This window comes from Diorhabda carinulata, chromosome 3 (assembly GCF_026250575.1).
Source record: "Diorhabda carinulata isolate Delta chromosome 3, icDioCari1.1, whole genome shotgun sequence".
NCBI classification, from domain to species: domain Eukaryota; kingdom Metazoa; phylum Arthropoda; class Insecta; order Coleoptera; family Chrysomelidae; genus Diorhabda; species Diorhabda carinulata.
The window spans coordinates 36,104,512-36,124,288 of record NC_079462.1 but is presented as its reverse complement, the minus strand read 5'-3'; the positions used below and the strand labels follow the sequence as shown (position 1 = coordinate 36,124,288).

Here is a 19,777-nt window from a genome sequence, read left to right as displayed (position 1 = left end):
GTAAAAACTATTAAAGTTACAGATCTGAGACCTATTTTATTCAATTTTTCAGATCAAAGACCAAACAAATTTGTATGACAATTTCAGACTCGAAACATTCAATATCACTCACTATAACTCGCTTATGAAGCGTTTTTGGAAGTTTTTTTATACCAACTTTTTTCCTTATATTTACCTATCGAATCATTCCCCGAGAAATTGGAGTGCTATTCCGAAACACCTTGTATAAGCCAGACCAGTTTAACCTAAATGGCGCTGTTTTCTATGCAATAGATTCACTTCTAAAAGTATTGTAATAAAAAATATTAATGGAATGGAAACTGACAATGACAAACTGAGACATGCTTTTACTGTAACCCATAATGCACTAATGCATTACTAAAGTAAAATAAAAATAAATTCGCAAATTTTAATTACGATGTTAATCATTAGGCATTAATCAAAAACATGTAAATATATTCTCAAACTCAAATCATTTGTCAAATAACTTAACCGTGTTATCCGTAAAACAAAAGTTGCTACTGCATCCTCAAGGGGGGGGGGGTAAATATAATAAATATCTGATTTTGAGGAAAATTGAATGAGCTTCAATGAAATGAGTTCAAATTATCTGAGATTTCATACAAAAGGAACACTACTATTATCAATTTTGTCTCTTCTAATAGGTCGCCAAATTAAAATATTGGTAATTAAATATCACTTCAGTTTAATTTAAGAATTAATTTTATACTTTGGAATTAACAAAAAAACCCGGACTTTCTGTATGTCAAAATCTGTTAGCTTTGTCATCTTTTATTAAAAAATATTTTAAGAATTTGTAAATACCATTTACAAGCAGTATTGGAATAATTACGATTCCGAATTTAAAAATTCTAAATCAGGCATACCATTAACAAATATATAAACTTCTGGAACTGGAATTATTGTCTACCTACTTTAAATCTCAATTTTTTGTATATTAATAAATAAAAATTATATTTAATGTGCAAAAATTTAAGTTTGATATTATAACATGTAACACATACGTTTTTTTGTCCATATATTTAATAAAATATAAATAAAAATATGAACGTAATTTTTATAACGTTTATAAATGTTGGTAAGCTTTGCTTCCTTCGTGGTTTCTCGTTTGGTCTCGTTTGGCGGTTTTCTCTGCATGCGCATTCTCCATAGACGCGAAGTTCACCATATTGCCATTTACGTTAAGAGAAAGACCGGATCACTTGCACTTAGGACCGGTTAATTGATAGTTTCTTCCTAATTTTTCATATAAAACGATATTTTACGAGTAATTGCTTGAAATTAAATAGTGCTAGTCATTCGAAGTAGTGGAAAACACAAAATGAGTGCCGAAAACGCAAATCTTTTAAATGTGGAAAAATCCACTGTTATATTACTGGACGTCGCCGGTACAATGGTTTCTAAAACGTTTCTGAAGGTGAGTAACTGTTATTTACATTTTGTTAATTTCTTCTTTGTTTCAAATTATTTCGCAAATAAGAACTTTTATTGATTTTCATTGGATCGTCTAGGTGGGCTTAATGAATTTATTTAATTGTTGACAATTTCCAAATATTTTCTGCGAATATAAAATTGAAAACCTAAAAATAGATTATATTTTTGACTACACATGTTTTCAAGAGACAATGCTCTAGCTTGTCGTCCTTGAATCAGGTAAAAATCAACCCTTGATCCATACATAGTGCGTTCACATCTGTGTACAGTCTTTGCAAAATGTTTGCCACAAATTCGCAGAAGTAGCTCTTTATCAACGGCTCCTTTGTAGATTTTATTTGATTTGACCAATTGTTACGTACTGCATTTGAAAAGTTTCCATGTTATTGTATCTTTTGTTATCTTTTTTTTTCTTAAAGTCTGACACCTGGACCAGGTAGTCTGGGATATAAACTGGTAACACGTTTTATAGTAAACATTTTTGCATTGCATAAATATAAAGAATTAATATTGTTGCTAAGTGGACGTCAGCATGAATTGTAAATTATAATTCATTTAGTTGATATTACATTGATTTTTTATTGTCTTCCATAAAGTGTATTTTTGGAACTTGTTGATACAGGAAAAGGTTAACGATTTTTTTAGTTGTGTAGTATGAGATGATATATTTTGGTTTTTTGTATTAAGAATTTTAGCAAATTGAAAAGCGCTTTGGCAGGTAAAATTTCTTCACAAAGAAAAGGATTATTTATGAATAGAAATTCTATTTTTTCTGGTAGGAAAAATTTTATTACAGATCATTTGTCTAAAAGGTTTTGAATGTCATACAATTTTATTTTCTCTGAAGTTAGTATAAGGTAACAAAAATAAATTTTTGTTAATCATAACTTAAATTTTCATAACAGTTATAAATATATTATTAATATTGAAGATGAGTGTCCTGTTATTTTTAAATTATTAGCAACAGTTGAAGCATAATTTTTAAACCTGTTTTATTAAACTTAACAAATATGCATCACATTTGAAATATTCTTTTTCTTCACTAAACTAACTTAAATTTAGATATTCTAAACAACTTTTTTGTAAAATACTATTTAACCATCCATTGAATTAAATAATCAAACCCTTTATCAACCATTTCCCTAAAACCACCATCATGAAAGTATGATTGGTAATTAGGTCTTACCATTGAATGAATCTGAAGTAGTGAATTTTAGTTTTAATTTTTAATCGTCTGCTACTCCTTTTATTTTCTAAACCACTATTTCCTTTTATTACATTGGAAGGGTTCAATTTAAAACTGGGCTCATTTATTATTTCTCCTCAATGTTCTTGTTCAGTTCCATAGTGTCATGTTTCTACAATCTCAATTTTCTTGTACTCGAATGAGGAATAGAATTGGTTTTATTTGTTCATAACTAAAGATATAATAAAATTCTATACTATTTTTTACTGAACATAAGTTTGGTTACTATAACTATTATTAAAGAGGAGACTATAGGCATTTGTTATTTTTCATATTCGAGAAATATGTTGAGCAAACAACATCAATCTCATACTTCATACAGTGTACGACAACCAAAAACTATATGCAAATCATTTATGTAAATATGAATAGTGCTACTAGAACATACAAAGCATGAAACTATAAAACATGATCATAATATTAGTTTACAATTAGTGGATTAATAAAAGCGATGTATTTACATTCATGAACCTTAACATTGACTCGTAAAAATAAATCTTATCATCCATATTCAAAAGTGTTGTAACCAATGGATTATATTCAAACATTGGAACATTATGTAAACTCGTGCCTAGATGTGACACAAATAAAGTAATATCACTAGCTGTGATTAGAAAAATGACCATTCCAGCAGTTAATGTATGTAAAGCATGAAATAGCAAATCATTTAAAATGATTTTTATTGAAACAAAACAACAAAATATTCCAAAAGTATGAACGTAAAACATTGATATCAAGTAAATAATAACTATTTTAACATTTTCTGTTTTAATTGCTAATAAATTTGATAAAATTGTAAAATTATCACAGGATTTCAGAAATTTGACTTGACTATGTTTAATATACATACATTTAATTTCTGAATTTTAATTAGGAAATATAACAAACAACAGATATTGTTATTTTATTAAGAGTATGTTGTTACATTATTTATCCTACAACCACTAAATTTGAATCTATCAAAGTTTCATTTATAGATAATATTTTACAATGAATAAACTAGTTATTGATTAAGAATATACTTCTTAACCAATTAATTTTTATAACTATCAAAATATTTAATATCATGATATTGTTGAAGCTTTTTTACCTTTATGGAATCGGGATAGGCTTCTTTAGAAAATTAACAAGGAAAAAATTTAGAAAAAGTTTGATCTCAATTTGAGTTATGTTTTATATTTTGTTCATTTTGACTAAGTGTAAATATAAATAACAATGTATAAAGTTCCAAGCAAACTTAAAATTTTTAAATACTGCTCTAAGATGAAAGGTTGTTCATAATAGAAATTTCAAATTATAAACTGAGTTGCTACTTTAGGGCGTGGTGGATAAGTTGCAAATGGGGACTTTCAAGCTACCTTCAAAGGCTAGCTTGTACCTACTAATTCTGAATATGTTTGTACGATTTGTAACTCAAATACACAACCAACAACACATCAGCTGGACAGATAGTGTATAGAGAACTAATTGTGATGCTGAAAGCCTACAAAGTAATTGGACACCCTATACTTCCACGAGATACACCCTTAACAACGAATGGAAAATAATTATACATGGTAGGGTGGAGCATCACCCGTACAGGTGGAAAAAACCTGTTATATGGATAGTAAGTCTTACTAAAAACACCACAAATTTTCAGGCGGAAGTAATGGCGATCCACTACTTGTGAAAGAAATCAAAAGGTGGGCAAGAACATATTGCTTAGTGACCATCTTCACAGACAGACAAATAGTGCTAAAGGCACTCGATGTAATAGAGTATTTGGGCACAAAGGACAACGAAATGGTGAAACAAGTTGTGTCAATGGCATTTGTTGAAATGGGACCTTTCTGTGGCATTGTATAATGAAAGTGCCCACTACTAAATGAGTTCTTTATGGAGAACTCACCAGATCAAAAACAAGGGAAATATTTTATATGACAGGAAAGTTGATAGGGTGGACAAAGGAATCCTTATGTAGTTTCTGATCTGATGGGAAACTTTCAAGCACATTCTATGTCATTTTATCAGTTTGATAAGCTTATTGTAGTTATTAATAAAAGGCGTAGGTGCTGATTTACTTCATGGAAACAGTTATCAAATTTACTACAGGCAGTTGCAACGTTCATTGCTACATATACTTTTTATGGTCTTAACCTTGTAGAAATCTATTATTAGCTCCATTATTCCAATTATTTTCCAAACTTTATATACCATTCTATATCATTTTTTGACAGTTATATTATTGTATAATTGTTGATTAACATTTAATAATTACAATGTTTTGGTATACTTACTGCACTAACATAAAAAACTTTTCCCTATTGTGATTTCAATAATATGATATTGTTATCGAGAAAAAGTTGCTGGTTTGTTTATACTTTAAATCAGAGCTGTCCAATATGAGATCTCGATTTTATCAACCTTGATAGCAGGCCTCTGAATGTACGAATTACCTATGAATATAAGTTATGCACAATTTTTATATCAACTAAAGTACAATAAAATAACTTATTATAACTATTATTATTATTAGATGAATAATAACTTATATTAAGTTATTATTCATCTATTAATTAGTGAAAACAGACATCTTCAAAGCTCCAAATTATTAGTTTGTAATTTAAATAAATTGAAATAATTATTCAAAGGCTTTATTGTGTATCCTATCAGTTGAAATTCACGGATGAAATTATATTTTATAATTTAGCCCTCCAAACTGTCCTGATACAGATAACTTGACCTAGTATCATATATCAACACATGATTATTATAATTTTGTAATTATTCTGTAGTGATTAAATTAGTAATAAATTTTTGCATATAAATTGATACTACATTACATTGGTAAGTTTCCAAATCAAGTGATTTCATTATATGGGTCAAAAATATAAACAAAAAATTGTGTAATATTATCAAAATTTCGTAAGTATGGAATCGATAGAGAATTCTTCAAAGTTCGTATTCATATCTAATGTTTATAAGTGAAAAAAATTGGATTTCACTAGTGTTCTTAAATACGAGACATGTTAAGAGAGTACCATTCATCATTAATTTGTTAATACAGAAGTGAGAATCGATCATTTTTCTATCTTTATCCATGACTGTTGTATAATGTATACATTATACATATTATACGTATTAATAAATCCCTAATCACTGCTGCCAGATACTTGATTCAGCTATATTATATTGTTTTGCTGCACAAAATCGGTTTTTATAAAGTAAAATATTACTAAATAAATATTTATAAGAAATAATATAGTATTATGAGATATGGTATAATTCTGATACTGGATATACTTAAAGGTGGGTGAATTTGTTTAAAGAATGGCAAATAAAAGCACCATTAAATAAGAGGACAATGTATTACAATAAATCAGGCCGGATAAAAAAAGCAAATGTTGCTTTTAACCCTTTGGTTATAAATCTAAATGATGACAACAGTGACACTACACATCGAATAGCCGTCAAAACATTTTTTTAGTAATCAATTAATAAAATTTTCAATTTTACAATCCTATATTCAAGTTTTTATTTATTTTACAATTAAAATATTGGTGTTGTATAATCTAATTTAAATACGACATTAAGTAGAAATAAATTTACTTACGAAGTACGACCCGGTTGCTGCTATTTGCAATTAACAGCTTCCAAAGATTATTGTCAGTTTGCAGGTGAGATAAAATACATTTTTTCAAACAAGTATTGTTTTAGCTTTAATACGGTTAATAAAAGATAATAGTAAATCCACAAAACACCAATTAAGTACTGTGAAGTAATAATTTTTTTGCAAAGACTACATTGATTAGTTTCGAAACTTCTACTCGCATAAGTTGGCGTGATGTTCTTTGAAACAATAGTTTGCAAATTAATGTATGAAACAAGAATGAAGAGTAATATTTTCACAGTCGAAATTTTGCTCTCACCTTTTGATAATTTCTGGTTATTCATTCCTTTTTCATTAATATCTATTTGAACGACACTTTTATTTCCGTTTGTTTTACATTTTTTTTCCTTTAATCTTATATGAGATTCGGCAGTTAATACTTATTCAAATTTTAAGTCGTTAATAACATTTGGAACGATCGACGAATTTATTCATAGTTTCGTTTAAACACCTGTGTTACAGCTGCTTGTATTGATATCTAAAGGGAAGAGAAAATAATCGTGCGATGATAGGTCAGGCGTAGAAGGCGGGCGGTCGATGACACAAAGCAGTCTACCCATTGACTTTTTTTGATCTTACATATTATTTACTAAAACAGTTGCTTCTATTTTGAGATATACGGGTCTAATTTGAACAGTTTGGAAGACAAATGATAAAATTTCTAAATACTATTCTTGATTCTTCATGACCCTAAATATTTTTTTCGTGTCAAGATTTTATAACCCAAAAAAGCGAACTTTCGAAAATAATCGTATTTGAAACCAGCGTTACTGGTACCGACTAAATGCTATGGAATTTAACAATTAAGTACTCCTCAACTCTTAATTTTACTCGCCACAAAGATAGAGACAAGATTTCAGTGATCTTTGTTAGTTTCCTTTGTCTGTGGAATAGGGCTAAACAGCATCATTATGTATAAAAAGAATGTGCTATTTGAAACGAATGTATTATGGGCAAAATGAATATTAAATACAAGTCGTGAATAGATGCCCGAACATTAGCCTATTCCTTATAGACATTTAACTAGGACTTATGGAAAACTCTATGATAGCGATAAACAACAAATATTACCGCAAGAAAACTAAAAGATAAAATATTTGGAGGTCCACAGATCCGCAAAGTTATAAAAGATCCTCAGTTTATTAGAGTTTTTGAAAAAAAAAATGAATATGTTGTGAGTGAAGATTCATTACATTCATTACATTTGAATGTTTTCTATAGTAACATGATTCAAACATTTTTGGACGTTATCAGGGATTATGAATGAGAATGTTAGAGGATTACTATTGGTCTTTATTAAGAGAAACTGGCTCAAAAAACTATAAATAGAAGGCCAAAATTTGTCATTTTTAATTATTTTGATATTGTTGATACCAAACTAACCAAGTTTATAAATAATGAAGTATTTCTAAAACTAGACGTGAAAGAACATTTTTATTATCCTTTCTGGTTAATAATTAACTAAATACACAATAACTAATAACTTTTATTAATAATATGGTATAAAACCATGTAAACTAGGGTAGTTTGTAAGTTTACATTACTAATTTTTAACACTTCACAATAGAGGTCTTATTTACTCTCTTAGTGACTAAAGTCATTGTTTACATGTTTTATATATATATATATATATATATATATATATATATATATATATATATATATATATATATATATATATATATATGTCATTAATTTTTTTTTCAGGAAAATTTATTCTCATATGTTGACAAACAAGCAGAAACTTTTCTTAAGGAAGCCTGGGAAAATGAGTCTGTTAAAGAGGCCATCAAATCATTAAAAGATGATGACATTGATCAAGAGGCAGCTACAACTCTGATTAAGGAACTTACCGAGAAAAATAGTGAAAACAAAGGTTTGAAAACCATTCAAGGTTTAATTTATGAAAAAGGATATAAAAATGGTGAACTCAAAGCACAGTAAGTTTTCTTTTCATTACTACGTTAAGAATTAAAAATTTTTCACATAATGATTCCTTACATTTTCAACAATTCATTTTTCAATCATTATGTTCATAACAGATAGATATTTCAACACTTTGTGATTTGTTACCATCTCTTGAAGTTTTGAGGTTTATCTCGATTATTTTCTTTATAGTATTATGGTCTTCTACCCTATGAATGGGATCAAAGCATCAGAGTGTGTGCTATTTAACAAAATTAACGATATCATCTCTTTTCCATATGTCACTGAAGTTTCTCAGTTGTTTTCAGTGTACAAACATGATGGGCATACCAATTTATATTTCTCTTTGAATCTTTTTAGTTTTTATATCTTTCTTCGTATGTGTCTTCATTTCTTAGTATTTTGTTATTTTTGGTAAAATAATTTCATTTTATATTAAAGATAAAATAAAAATTTGTAAATCTCCCTTAACCAGAATCTTTATTCCTTGGTAAAGGAGACTCCTTTAAATATTATTTTAAAATTTGAAATATATGTATGATTCTACAACTTTGGAAGGAACAAAGTATTTGATTCCAGGATAAAATAATAATTGCTTTAAGAATATCAAGTTTTTAATGAATTTGAATCCTGGAAATGTCTCAATATGTGATAACAGTTATTGTTTGAAATTAAATCTTTACATTACCAGCCCCTTTCAATAAAATATATTAAAATTTTATTGTTGTGACGAGTCTCTCGTTTGAACTGATGATGGAACATGTGTTGTCTATTAAATTTGGCAGGAGCTAGTCATGTGAATGTATCTTCCATATTTTGTTTTCCATAACCCATAAAATTGGATTGTGGCCTAGTGCAAAACTGAGTAAATTAAAAAATACTATGAAAATTGAACTATCCATTAACTGTTTTCTTTTTATTAGTGTATTCCCGGACGTTCCTGCTGCTTTGGATTCGTGGGCCAAAACACGAGTAATTGCTATTTATTCTACTGGTAGTCAAAAATCTCAAGAGCTTTTATTCACTCATACCACCGAAGGAGATTTATCTCAACGTATCTCCAAATATTTTGATCAGAGTATTGGATCCAAAACTGAGGCTGCTAGCTATGAAAAGATATGTAAAGAAATCAATGTCAAACCAGAAGAAGTTGTATTTGTCACTGATGAGGTAGAAGGTAATTAAGAAAATAATTATTTGCAATTATGAACCAGCAACCTGTTCAAGATTTTCTTAATATTTGTTACCAAAGCCCTATATTTATAAATACCAGAGAAAAAATTGATTATTTATCAATGAAATGGTTAAAGGTCAAATTTGCTTTTATTTCCAATTGAAGTCAGTATAACATGAAAGTTCCTACGTTCCATTTACTGATTTGAAACAATTTTAACCACAATTTTTTAAATCTTGAAATAAAATGCTTAACAAAGAGTTTGCTAAATATTATTTAGAAAAGGAAAGCTTTCAAACATAACTTTTTATAATGGAAGTTGTCAATATTACTGTAGCTCTTTTTGCCCTAAAGTTGCTACAATAGTCATTATTCTTAAAATAATACCGTCAAAAATAATCTAATCCTTGAAAATATTTCCAAAGTACACTTGACATAATTTTATTCATTGCTATTTCATAAAATAAGATTTCAGTTTTTCTCATAATAGCATCCATCGCATTAATAATTTATTCTGGTCTCCCCATAAATTTTTTTCAAATTCTCATATTTTTGTAAGTTGATTATTTTCGACATCCACAAATAATCGTTTCAATTCAATTTGAGAACCCGTTTTATAATACTGTTTGATTTTGATGCTAAATAAAACACAGCAAAGAATGAATGGGGAAGATTGAAGTGAGAATCTATTTGATTTTATTATAATTTATCCCTGAAATATACAGTGATAGATTGAATTTTTTTTTGGTTTACAAATTTATTAATGAATCTAAAATCGTATTTTACCATTTTTAGAAGCCAAAGCAGCCAAGACCGCTGGAATTATTGCAATTCTTATTACTAGAGAAGGAAATGATGTTTTACCTGAAGAATCTTCCAAGGAATTTCCTGTAATTTCCAGTTTCAAGGAGTTATCGTTTGACAAACCAACCAAACGTAAAAATGAAGAGGAAACTACACCAACAGAGGTTCGTTCAAACAAATCTAGAAAACATAAGTAGATATTTTTTTTTTAATATTTTTATTTAAGAGCAAAAATTAAAATAAATGCATTTCTAAAATGTTTTCAATTGAAATAAGATTGTTGTTGATATGAAACTGTTCAAGGAAATTTTTGTTCATTAATTTTATAAAGGACAGCTCTAATTTAATAAAGCTAAATGGTACCTGTGTTGTATAATATTTAGTGTCATTTAACATGTGAAAAAGTAGTTTAGTGACTTGCAATATTTTTTTGTAAATAATTCTTAAATAAAAAGTCTATAACTGTTAGTATTTTTCTCCAAAACACTTGGTGTTTCAATTAATAAAAAAATTAATAGATCAGGTATTTTTCAATTGACTGATCCATTTTTATATGCTTAAACTAAGAATATTTGTTGATAATTTGCTTTTTATTTATTTACAGTTCAAGGATAATTATAATAAACAAAACCAATTTTGTCTCTTGTAAAATAAATATATTTTAAATTTTTGAAAACAAAATTTACATTTATACTTAAAAGCACTTACAATGCCTTGAAAACCCATCGTATCTAATCTGAATAAATGAAAAGTTCACCTCAATATATTCAAACTTTGATGATAAGATGTTAGGCAAAAGGATTTAAGTCATATTATCCAAATTCTTGTAAAATATTGAACATTTGAACAATTACCTCTTTTAATTAAATGAAGAGTCATGTAATTATGTTTAGATACAAATTATGTTGATCAATATACAAACTGAAAAAAAATGTCTTGAGGTTTTAAATATATTCATATGTATCTATTTATAATTTATTATTCATTACCATACCAATTTTGCGGGCAAAATTTCATCTTGATTAAAACCATTTGAAAGTGATTGTGGTGAGTTGCAGTTTGAAAAATGGTTAGTGTTATGAAGGTGTAAGTAAAATAATGAAGATCTTATAAGCTTTACTTTAATTAGCTTCGCTTCATATCTTAAATGTTGCTTCTGTTGTGCTTTAGGAATAGAATTACAACCTAACATTTTAATTCCAACCAAACTATGGATCCAGTGCTCTTATTTACAGATTCCTTCAATACAGGTATTTTCAATGACTACAACAGTTGAGGTTATTTTCAATTGACAAATTAATATTTGCTTTGTCTGCATTTACATCCTTTATGATTAATTATTTTTCTGTAAACTTATGTTAGGCTTAATACGTAACATTCAAATAGTTGCCTTCTACAGCTACAGCTGTTTTTGTTTAAGAGGCTTCATGTTTTTAATTAGTTTTTATATTTGTTTTAGAAATTAGTTTGAATAGAGAAAATAGTGAATATAAGACTTCATGTTTTTAATTTTTAAATTTGTTTTAGAAATTTGTTTGAATAGAGAAAATACTGAATATAAGACATTTAAACAATTGAGTTTTTTTACATAAAAATAAATATGAAGAAACCCTTAAAAACTTCCTATTGAGAAATATTCAAATTTTGTTGAACACACTGACAAAATATTCATTCCTAGAAAAAGAATGAATTGCATCTACTTAATTTACTGTTAGAAAATTATTAGGAGCAACCTTAAACTCAGTTCCTTCGAATCGAAACCCTTTGAGTACTGCAATTTTTACATAAAGAATAGTATGTTTATAATGCTTGTACCTGAACAGTAGTCTATATAATTATTATTAAAGTCATTTGGCTTAGTCATTGAAGATACCTCATAGATTATCGATTATGTAGTATCAAATTGTACATATTTAAAAAATGTTTTAAGTAAATTAAAAATAAATTGTTGAATTACATTTATTTGGTTTACCGGCCACCACTTACTTATCCTACCCTTTTTTAAAACTTATTATCAATTTGCGTGTCAAATCTAAAAGTTAGAAATTAACTTGTAATATGATATTAACATAATAAACTAATATCTTACTATGCTTTATTAAATCGATGTTATACGGAAATTTTTTTTACTTTTTTTTTTTAGTTCTATCATTGTGTAATATTTCGTCACTACATTAATGGTATTCTACATTTCATTTCAATTAACATCAGTTCAATCGACAATTTAATTTCATCAAGCATTAACAATTTTCAATCTGAATAGAAAAATTATATTCCCCCATCTGGCAATATTTTTTGGATTGAATATGTGTATTTCACCATTCTCAATTTTAACTCGTTAGACTATTTATAGGTAACTGCTGTTTCTGTCAGAGCATCGCACAATACTTGCAATTGAAAGATGCATAGAAATATGCCTGGAAAGAAATTGACAATGGTTCATTGTGATAGTCAAGCAGCAAAACTTGATGAAATACTCAAAAATAATGGTCTGAACTCCTATCCTTAAAGTAATGAAAGAAAGTTTAGAGCAGCTAATGTGCTTGTCAGATAAAGATTTCCATTGATTGGCCTAGAGCCTTTCTGGAGAGTGCTCCTATAAGAGAAAGTGTAGGAAGTAGAGAAAATTGAGAAAAGAGCACCCCAGCAGTGTATTCCAGTTAAAAAAGTGTTTAGATTTGGATCTAAGCAAAATCAAACCACACTTCCTCACATGAAGCACCTGATGAGAATAGATCTAGCAGAAATTGATATTGTAGATTGTATGAAAGAAGTACAAGCCATTGCAAGCAAATGAAAAAAGTACTTAGGCTAAACCTAAAGAAACCTCATTTTTAGCACAAAACTGGAATTTATTAGAAATCTGGAACTGGAAATATTATTATGTTCGCTATTTTCAATTTTTCCATTCTGTGGAATATTTCATCTCAATAACTGGACATAGACTTTATTGTCTATAAATACTTCTGACACTGCTAGAATATGTAGTAAAAACTTTGATGACTTCCTCTTCGGCATTCACAATGATAATCACTAACTTGCCCTCTCACTCTCATAGTGAAGAAATTTCTCTAATAACCTCTTGTAATCACTTTTTGGGCATTAATCAGTAACAAGTCGTAATTCTACATCCATATTCAAATAATACATACATAGAATCATATAATTTACTTGGTAAAGTTTTATGTATTATCAAATATTCAAAGTTTATAGGATAAGAAATGGATCAAATACCAAAGTTATCTGGTGATATACGAAATAAACTTCTGTTATGTTAGCATCTGTTTTATCATAGTCTAATATATTTTTATGTGCACAACAAATCATTTTTTAACCAAAGAAAGCTAATTAATTCATTGCATTTTGTTATGTTCATTATTTGTCTATTAAATGTATCAAATCATTTTCTCATTTTATCATGTCATCCATCATTTTGATCTTTTCGTTCAGGAAGAACGTCCTTCTAAGATTGCAAAAACTGAAAATGAAGTTGAAGAAAAGCAATCGACAGTTTCTGAGACTCCGTCTACCAGCAAAAAAGTTGAAGATGAAGCCATGGAAGTAGATACACCTCTTGAAGCAGAAGGTAATTTTCAATATCAGATAACAATATTCTTTCCAAATTTCTTCATTTATTATCAAAAATTTATTTAGGGTCGTTACTAAACTTGCATGCATAGAAATGGATTCTCTGTAAACTTTTGACTTTTAACTATATTTTGATTTTAAATTATCAGATCAAAAGAAGAAACATGTGGTTTGAAAAATAATTTAATATGCTTCAATTTGAGTTTAAATTTATCCGCAATACTTATCGTTTATATGCGTAGCAACTGGTAACCAAATGAACGTGTTTATGTGGTGATTGAAAATAACAAATTTGTCATATATTAAAATTGTTGCTTTTGCAACAGAAATTTACATATTCGTTTTTTTATAATCGCACGAAGAGTGTGCCAGCGTTTTGAGGAGAAAGGATCCTTTAATAGGCGACCTGAAACAGGCAGAAGATAATTTACAACGCTCGTGATTATCGCTTTATCGTGTCAATATCATTAAGAAATTGTCTCCTCCTCAATATCGTTCATGTGCAACGACAGCTCTGTGAGGTGCGAGGAGTGACTATTAGTCAGTGAAGACGAAGACGAAAACTGCAGAAAAATAACCTGACCCCTGAAACACATGCGCCCCAAAATTTACTCCAGCCTCATCGGCAAGCACGCCTGTGTTTTGCACAGGATCATCTGCATTGAACGTTGGAACAATGGGGATCTGTTCTATTCTCAGATGAGACCAGAATATGCCTCCTTGGTAGCGACTGAAGAAGGAAAGTGTCCTGAAGACCCAGAGAGCAATTTGCAGACTGCTGCTTTGAACAGTGGAGTGCTTAGGGAGGTTGTTCCTGCCTAATCTGGGGTGCAATTTCTATAGGAGCAGGGGCGATCGTGTTCACGGATTTTAGCAATTCATGTGGTACATAACGTCGACTACATTGGAGACGAAATTACCTTTATGCATACAAAAACTCCAAAGTGCCAACTGTTTCAAATGCCCATGTATCTTTTTCTCAAACTCACTGGAACTCCGCAAATATTGTAAAAACTATTAAACTTTATAACGGCAATGAAATATTAAACTTGAAAACTACAGCGTTGCCAGCTCACAAAACAGAAGTAGTGACCCTCGTTTCTATTTACACTTTGGTTCAAGGTTCAAATATGTTACCTGTACAAGTTCTATACAGTATTTTTCTTACTCCTGCAGTTTTAGTACTTTCTAACTCCACTGTCGTAGAGGGTACACCTCATTGGTTAACTACATGTTTTCGACATTTCTCATTCCCATCAAAACTCACCAACAATAATATCTTCTCGTTTTCACTAGACGCACCCGACTGATTTTGGTGTATACATTGTTACATCGGGGTAATTTTGCTTAGTTTTTTTAAAAAATGGTTTCTGATTGTTCTATAGCTTCTGCATCAAAATATTAAAACTTCTATATCAAATTTATTCAACTTCAATATCAAATTTATTCAACTTCAATTAGTATCAAACTCATTACCCCTGGGAAACAAAATATTAGTGATAAATAATTTATAATATATAGGCAATGTTAACACTGTTTATGTAATCTAAATTGAATTTGCAGGGAATTCTGAAACTGCTAAAAAGACTGAAGAAATATTTGAAAAGAAGACTGAAACTACTGCCACAAAAATGGAAGAATCTTCAAGTAAACTGCAAGTAGAAGACAAATCTATGGAACCGGACAATAATTCTGCTGGAACTAAAAAAGATGCGACTGAGCTACCAAAAGTTGACTGTAATGTCAGTACTACAGAAGTTCCACCAAATATTAACGAAAATGAACCAGATGTTGCAAAAATGGAAGCAGAACCTGTTTCTGGAGAAGCAAATGATAAAATTGAAATTGATAGACCAAAATTAGACAGTAAAGAACAAGAAAACACTAAAGAAGACACAAAAACAGAAGAAGCGATGGAGAAACAACAAATTGAAACTGTCAAAGGGGACAAATTAACTGTAAAAGAATCGAAGGATGCAGCTAATGCAGATTCACAAGAAGAGACGAAAAGTAAGAAAATAGAAGAAGTTAATGTGGCGAATGAAGATAATAAATTGGAAATTAAAAAAGGTGTTGATTTAGAAACAAAGGCAGACTCAAAAGTTGAAACAAAAGAAAATCCCAAAGAGAAAAAAGAAAAAACTAAGGTAGAAGAAAAAGAAGTTTTGGTAGGAAAAAAAGACCATAAAGGTGAAGCTAAAGATGAAACCACTGAACAGGAAATTAAAGAGGACTTAGCAGAAACCAAAAAAGATGTTAAAGTGGTAACTGAAGTAAACACAAATGCACAAAATCCAAGTGAATCTGATAACAAAACTGATGCTAAAAATGTAGAAACAGAAAAGCAAACTGAAGAAACTGCTATTTCTAAACTTGATAAACAGTCAATAATGGAAACAGATGAGCCTAAAACTGAAGAAACTGAACAGTCAAGAAACACAGGATCTGAAGAGGCGTCAAAAATAGAAAGTTTGGAATCAAAAATGGAAACTGAAGAATCTACAAAGACAAAAACAGACGATTTACAGAAGCAGGAATCAAAAGAAGTAACAAAACCCGAAATATCAGAAGAATCCGAAGCTGAAGAATCGGCAAAAATGGACACAATAGAACCAACAAAGTCAGAATTAGATGAAACTAAATCGAAAGCAGAAGGGTCAATAATAATGGAAACAGTTATTTTAGCAAAGACAGAAATGGAACCAACAAAATCTGAAACAATGGAAACAGAAATATCTACGATGAAGGAAGAATCTCTAAAGACAAAAACCATAGAAACAACAAAAACGAAAACTGAAGAATCTATAACTAAAACTAATGAATCAACTCAAACAGAAATGAAGGAATCTAAGCAGGAAAATAGTGGACTAGAAAATAAAGAACAATTAGAAAAAAATCATCCTAAAGTTGAAATTGAAAAGAACTCCACAACGAATGAAGCATTAGAAAAAGTTGTTCCCAGTAATGAAAAAGAAGACCCAAAATCAGATTGCGTGGAAAAGTCTACAACGACTTCGCTAGAAAATGGGGAAGAAGCAAAATCAATAGAAATTAAAGCAGTTACTGAAAATAATGAAGAAAGTAAAATAGAAAGTCAAGAGACCGTATCTACAGTAGTCGAAAAAGAAAATAAAAGTGATTTGGCAAATGGCGTAGACAAAGAAACTAACTGTACTGCAAAACAAGAAACAAACGGCACTACAAAAGAAGAAACCTCCCTAATCACAAAAGATGTATCAAACGGTACTTCAACCACTGAAGAGAAACAAAATGGTGAATCTAGTAAGCTTGCCGATAGTAATGTAGAAGATATTAAACTAAAAAAAATTGAGGAGCCCACTAAAGAAAGCACACCTTCAGTAAGTGTTGAAGTGTAATGTGTGATTTCTTTTCTTATGCCTACAAACTTCTTAATTTTTATTTTATATCTTATTTATTTTCATCAATATTCAACGATTTTATTCTTGATTTATATCACATAAAGAATGAGGTTCGCATTTCTATTTTTGTGATGTAGAATAAAATCTGCAAACTTCACAAGAAACTTTGGGAACACTGGTACAATTATGATAAAATGTACTGTGGAAAATGAATCTTCATTTGAATAATCAATTTTAATGGTAGGTTAAAACATTCCTGTCTCATTTGGACTGAATATTGGATCTCGAAAATTTACATCTAAGACTGAAATGTAAATATGTTGATTATCTTTGCAAACTACTGTATGATTTGAAAAAATGGGTACACATTTGTTCATGTACTAAAATTTTGAAACCAAAATCCATTTTGATTATGAGGGGTTTATTCTTCTAAGATTCCGTCCTTCACTGCTTCGATTAAATAACTATTTAAATGTATAAACACTGTTACAGGATTTTTCACTGAATTGCAATATCATTTTTTTGATTGATTTAATTTGGATGTCTTGTAACATTATTGGGCACATTTCTGGAATCTCTACAGAAGCTCTATGTTGGAATTGCTGGTTATCCCCTAGAGTCGAATTCCGTATGTCCACATCAGTATATGCTTCTATACAGTAGCACTTTGTTTTTAGTTGATAGCTTGGATTTCCTGTCTATGAGCCAGTACATTTAGTCTAGTTTTAGACCTAACTGCTTCTACGTGATGAATATGTGTTTCTGCCAAGTTAGTCTTCAGTCTAAGTAAGGTCCTTAGCACTGTTAGCTAGTGGGAATTCAGTCTCGATTAGTTTTGACGGGTCATGTTTCATTTCAAATTGGGATTTGTAAACTTTAATGCGCCGCAGTTTTAGCAAAATCTGGATTTTACATAGATTAAACAGGGCTTCTTTAGGCAGATAACATAATAAAATAGTTTTGGCATCTAGGCGCCTCATACCTGAAATGTGTCTCATATCTCCCTGACATATTGACGAAAAAATGACAATTACAAAAGAAAACCGTTGCTTTGAAAACATCGTAGAACCTTGATACAGAAAATCTTTTCAACATAATTAAAATGTTTTTCCTCTCTGTAAACGAATGGGGTAACAATTATTCAAAAAACATGAACAAATTGGTACTACATTTATTTTGATGAATCTCTTGTTTGTATTTAGGAACCTTTAATATCGGGGATACTCTAAAAATTGTATTGAATCTGTTTGTGTAGGTTATAATTTCGTATTAGAATAATTAATTTCTATCTTAACTCTTTTCACCAGTGTTTCCAGGTTACATACTTTTGAGTATTACTCATATTTTGTGATCTAAATTGTTCCTGTTAGTGTAAAGGGTAACTTCCAAAAAATAAGTGCCAACAAGTCAAAGAAGACTGGATGTAAAGACTGCGAATGAATTGGCATTTTTTTCTATATCAAATTATCTGTTTGTAATAATTCCCAGTATTTGAGTATTACTCCATTTTAAGACTGTAAATTGTAGCTGTAATTAGGGGAAAACGTTATTACCCCGTATTTAATAATTTTGACGATAACAATTTTTCTAGTTAGTTTTTGTACTTAGTGTAAAAGTAAACATTCCTTTGTGATTATTTGTTTTTTTTTTAATTTGAAAATACTCAATCATTACAATTTTCAATTGAATTGTGATAATAAATTTTGCTGTAACTGTCATTATTCGTATTTTTTTTTTCGTTTAGGTTTTAATATTTTGGTGTAACGATTGGTCTAATAAGAGGCCCTATTTATTGTATACGTTTAAGCACCATAATAAAAATTTTGTAGCGTTAAAAATTGTTTTTATTTGTAATCCCAATCTTTTTAATGTCAAGGATATTTAATTTTTAAAAAAATCTGCATCGCTGGCTAAAATGACAAGGAACATATACGTAGAAAAAAACAAAAAATTAGGAATCATGATTCTTACAATATTAAGGGGGACCTGCTTTAGAGGCTTAAAAACGATTTTATGCAAAAATAATTTGCCAAACTATCCAAGAATGTGTGCTAAAATTTCAGAAGGAATACATCATATACACTGCGACCCAAAGGATCTATCGTGTCCCCCCTTTCTTGCTGCGATACTGGAGAACCCTGTGTTCTTCAGCATTAATCCCACTCCTTTTAAAAAGTCTGAATGTGGGATAGCTTTAACTCCCAGGTGTAGTGCTCTGGAGTTTCTTAGTGTTTCGGTGCAACAAAACCTGCACGCCGCAATATCTGCTAGGTCTAGTGTCTTCAGGTGTTTGTTGAGGCGACAGTGCCCCGATAGAACGCCTGTTAGTATTCCCAATTTTACAATCTTTATTATTCAGTTTCCAAATTTCACTAGAATAATCGTTCCACAGAAGGGACTTTCGAATAAGACTAGAATACCATATATGCAATCAGACAATATTATTTAGAAATGTATATGGAGCTTTTTCGTACGACTCCATATCACCTTTTCTTTGTATCTCTATTTTTATACTTCACATATCTTTTTGCGCTAGCCTTCTCTCTATTTTCGAG

At 29.5% G+C, this 19,777-nt stretch overlaps 1 protein-coding gene across 1 annotated transcript; it reads left to right on the top strand.

Annotated features, from left to right (window-relative positions):
• The first annotated feature begins 1,160 nt into the window (after positions 1-1,160).
• LOC130891770 (enolase-phosphatase E1) lies at positions 1,161-18,883 on the top strand. Its single transcript, XM_057796732.1, has 6 exons — positions 1,161-1,438; positions 8,058-8,290; positions 9,200-9,453; positions 10,246-10,418; positions 13,705-13,840; positions 15,406-18,883. The coding sequence occupies exons 1-6, from the start codon at positions 1,343-1,345 to the stop codon at positions 17,217-17,219; spliced, it is 2,706 nt and encodes a 901-aa protein (XP_057652715.1). The 5' UTR covers positions 1,161-1,342; the 3' UTR covers positions 17,220-18,883.
• The last annotated feature ends 894 nt before the right edge of the window (positions 18,884-19,777 follow it).

Bases quoted from the DNA above. Each gene is read 5' to 3' on its own strand.
- LOC130891770 (XM_057796732.1), top strand. From the start codon at position 1,343: ATGAGTGCCGAAAACGCAAATCTTTTAAATGTGGAAAAATCCACTGTT. The intron at 1,439-8,057 runs GTGAGTAACTGT...TTTTTTTTTCAG, and splicing joins TTTCTAAAACGTTTCTGAAG to GAAAATTTATTCTCATATGT. The intron at 10,419-13,704 runs GTTCGTTCAAAC...CTTTTCGTTCAG, and splicing joins AGGAAACTACACCAACAGAG to GAAGAACGTCCTTCTAAGAT.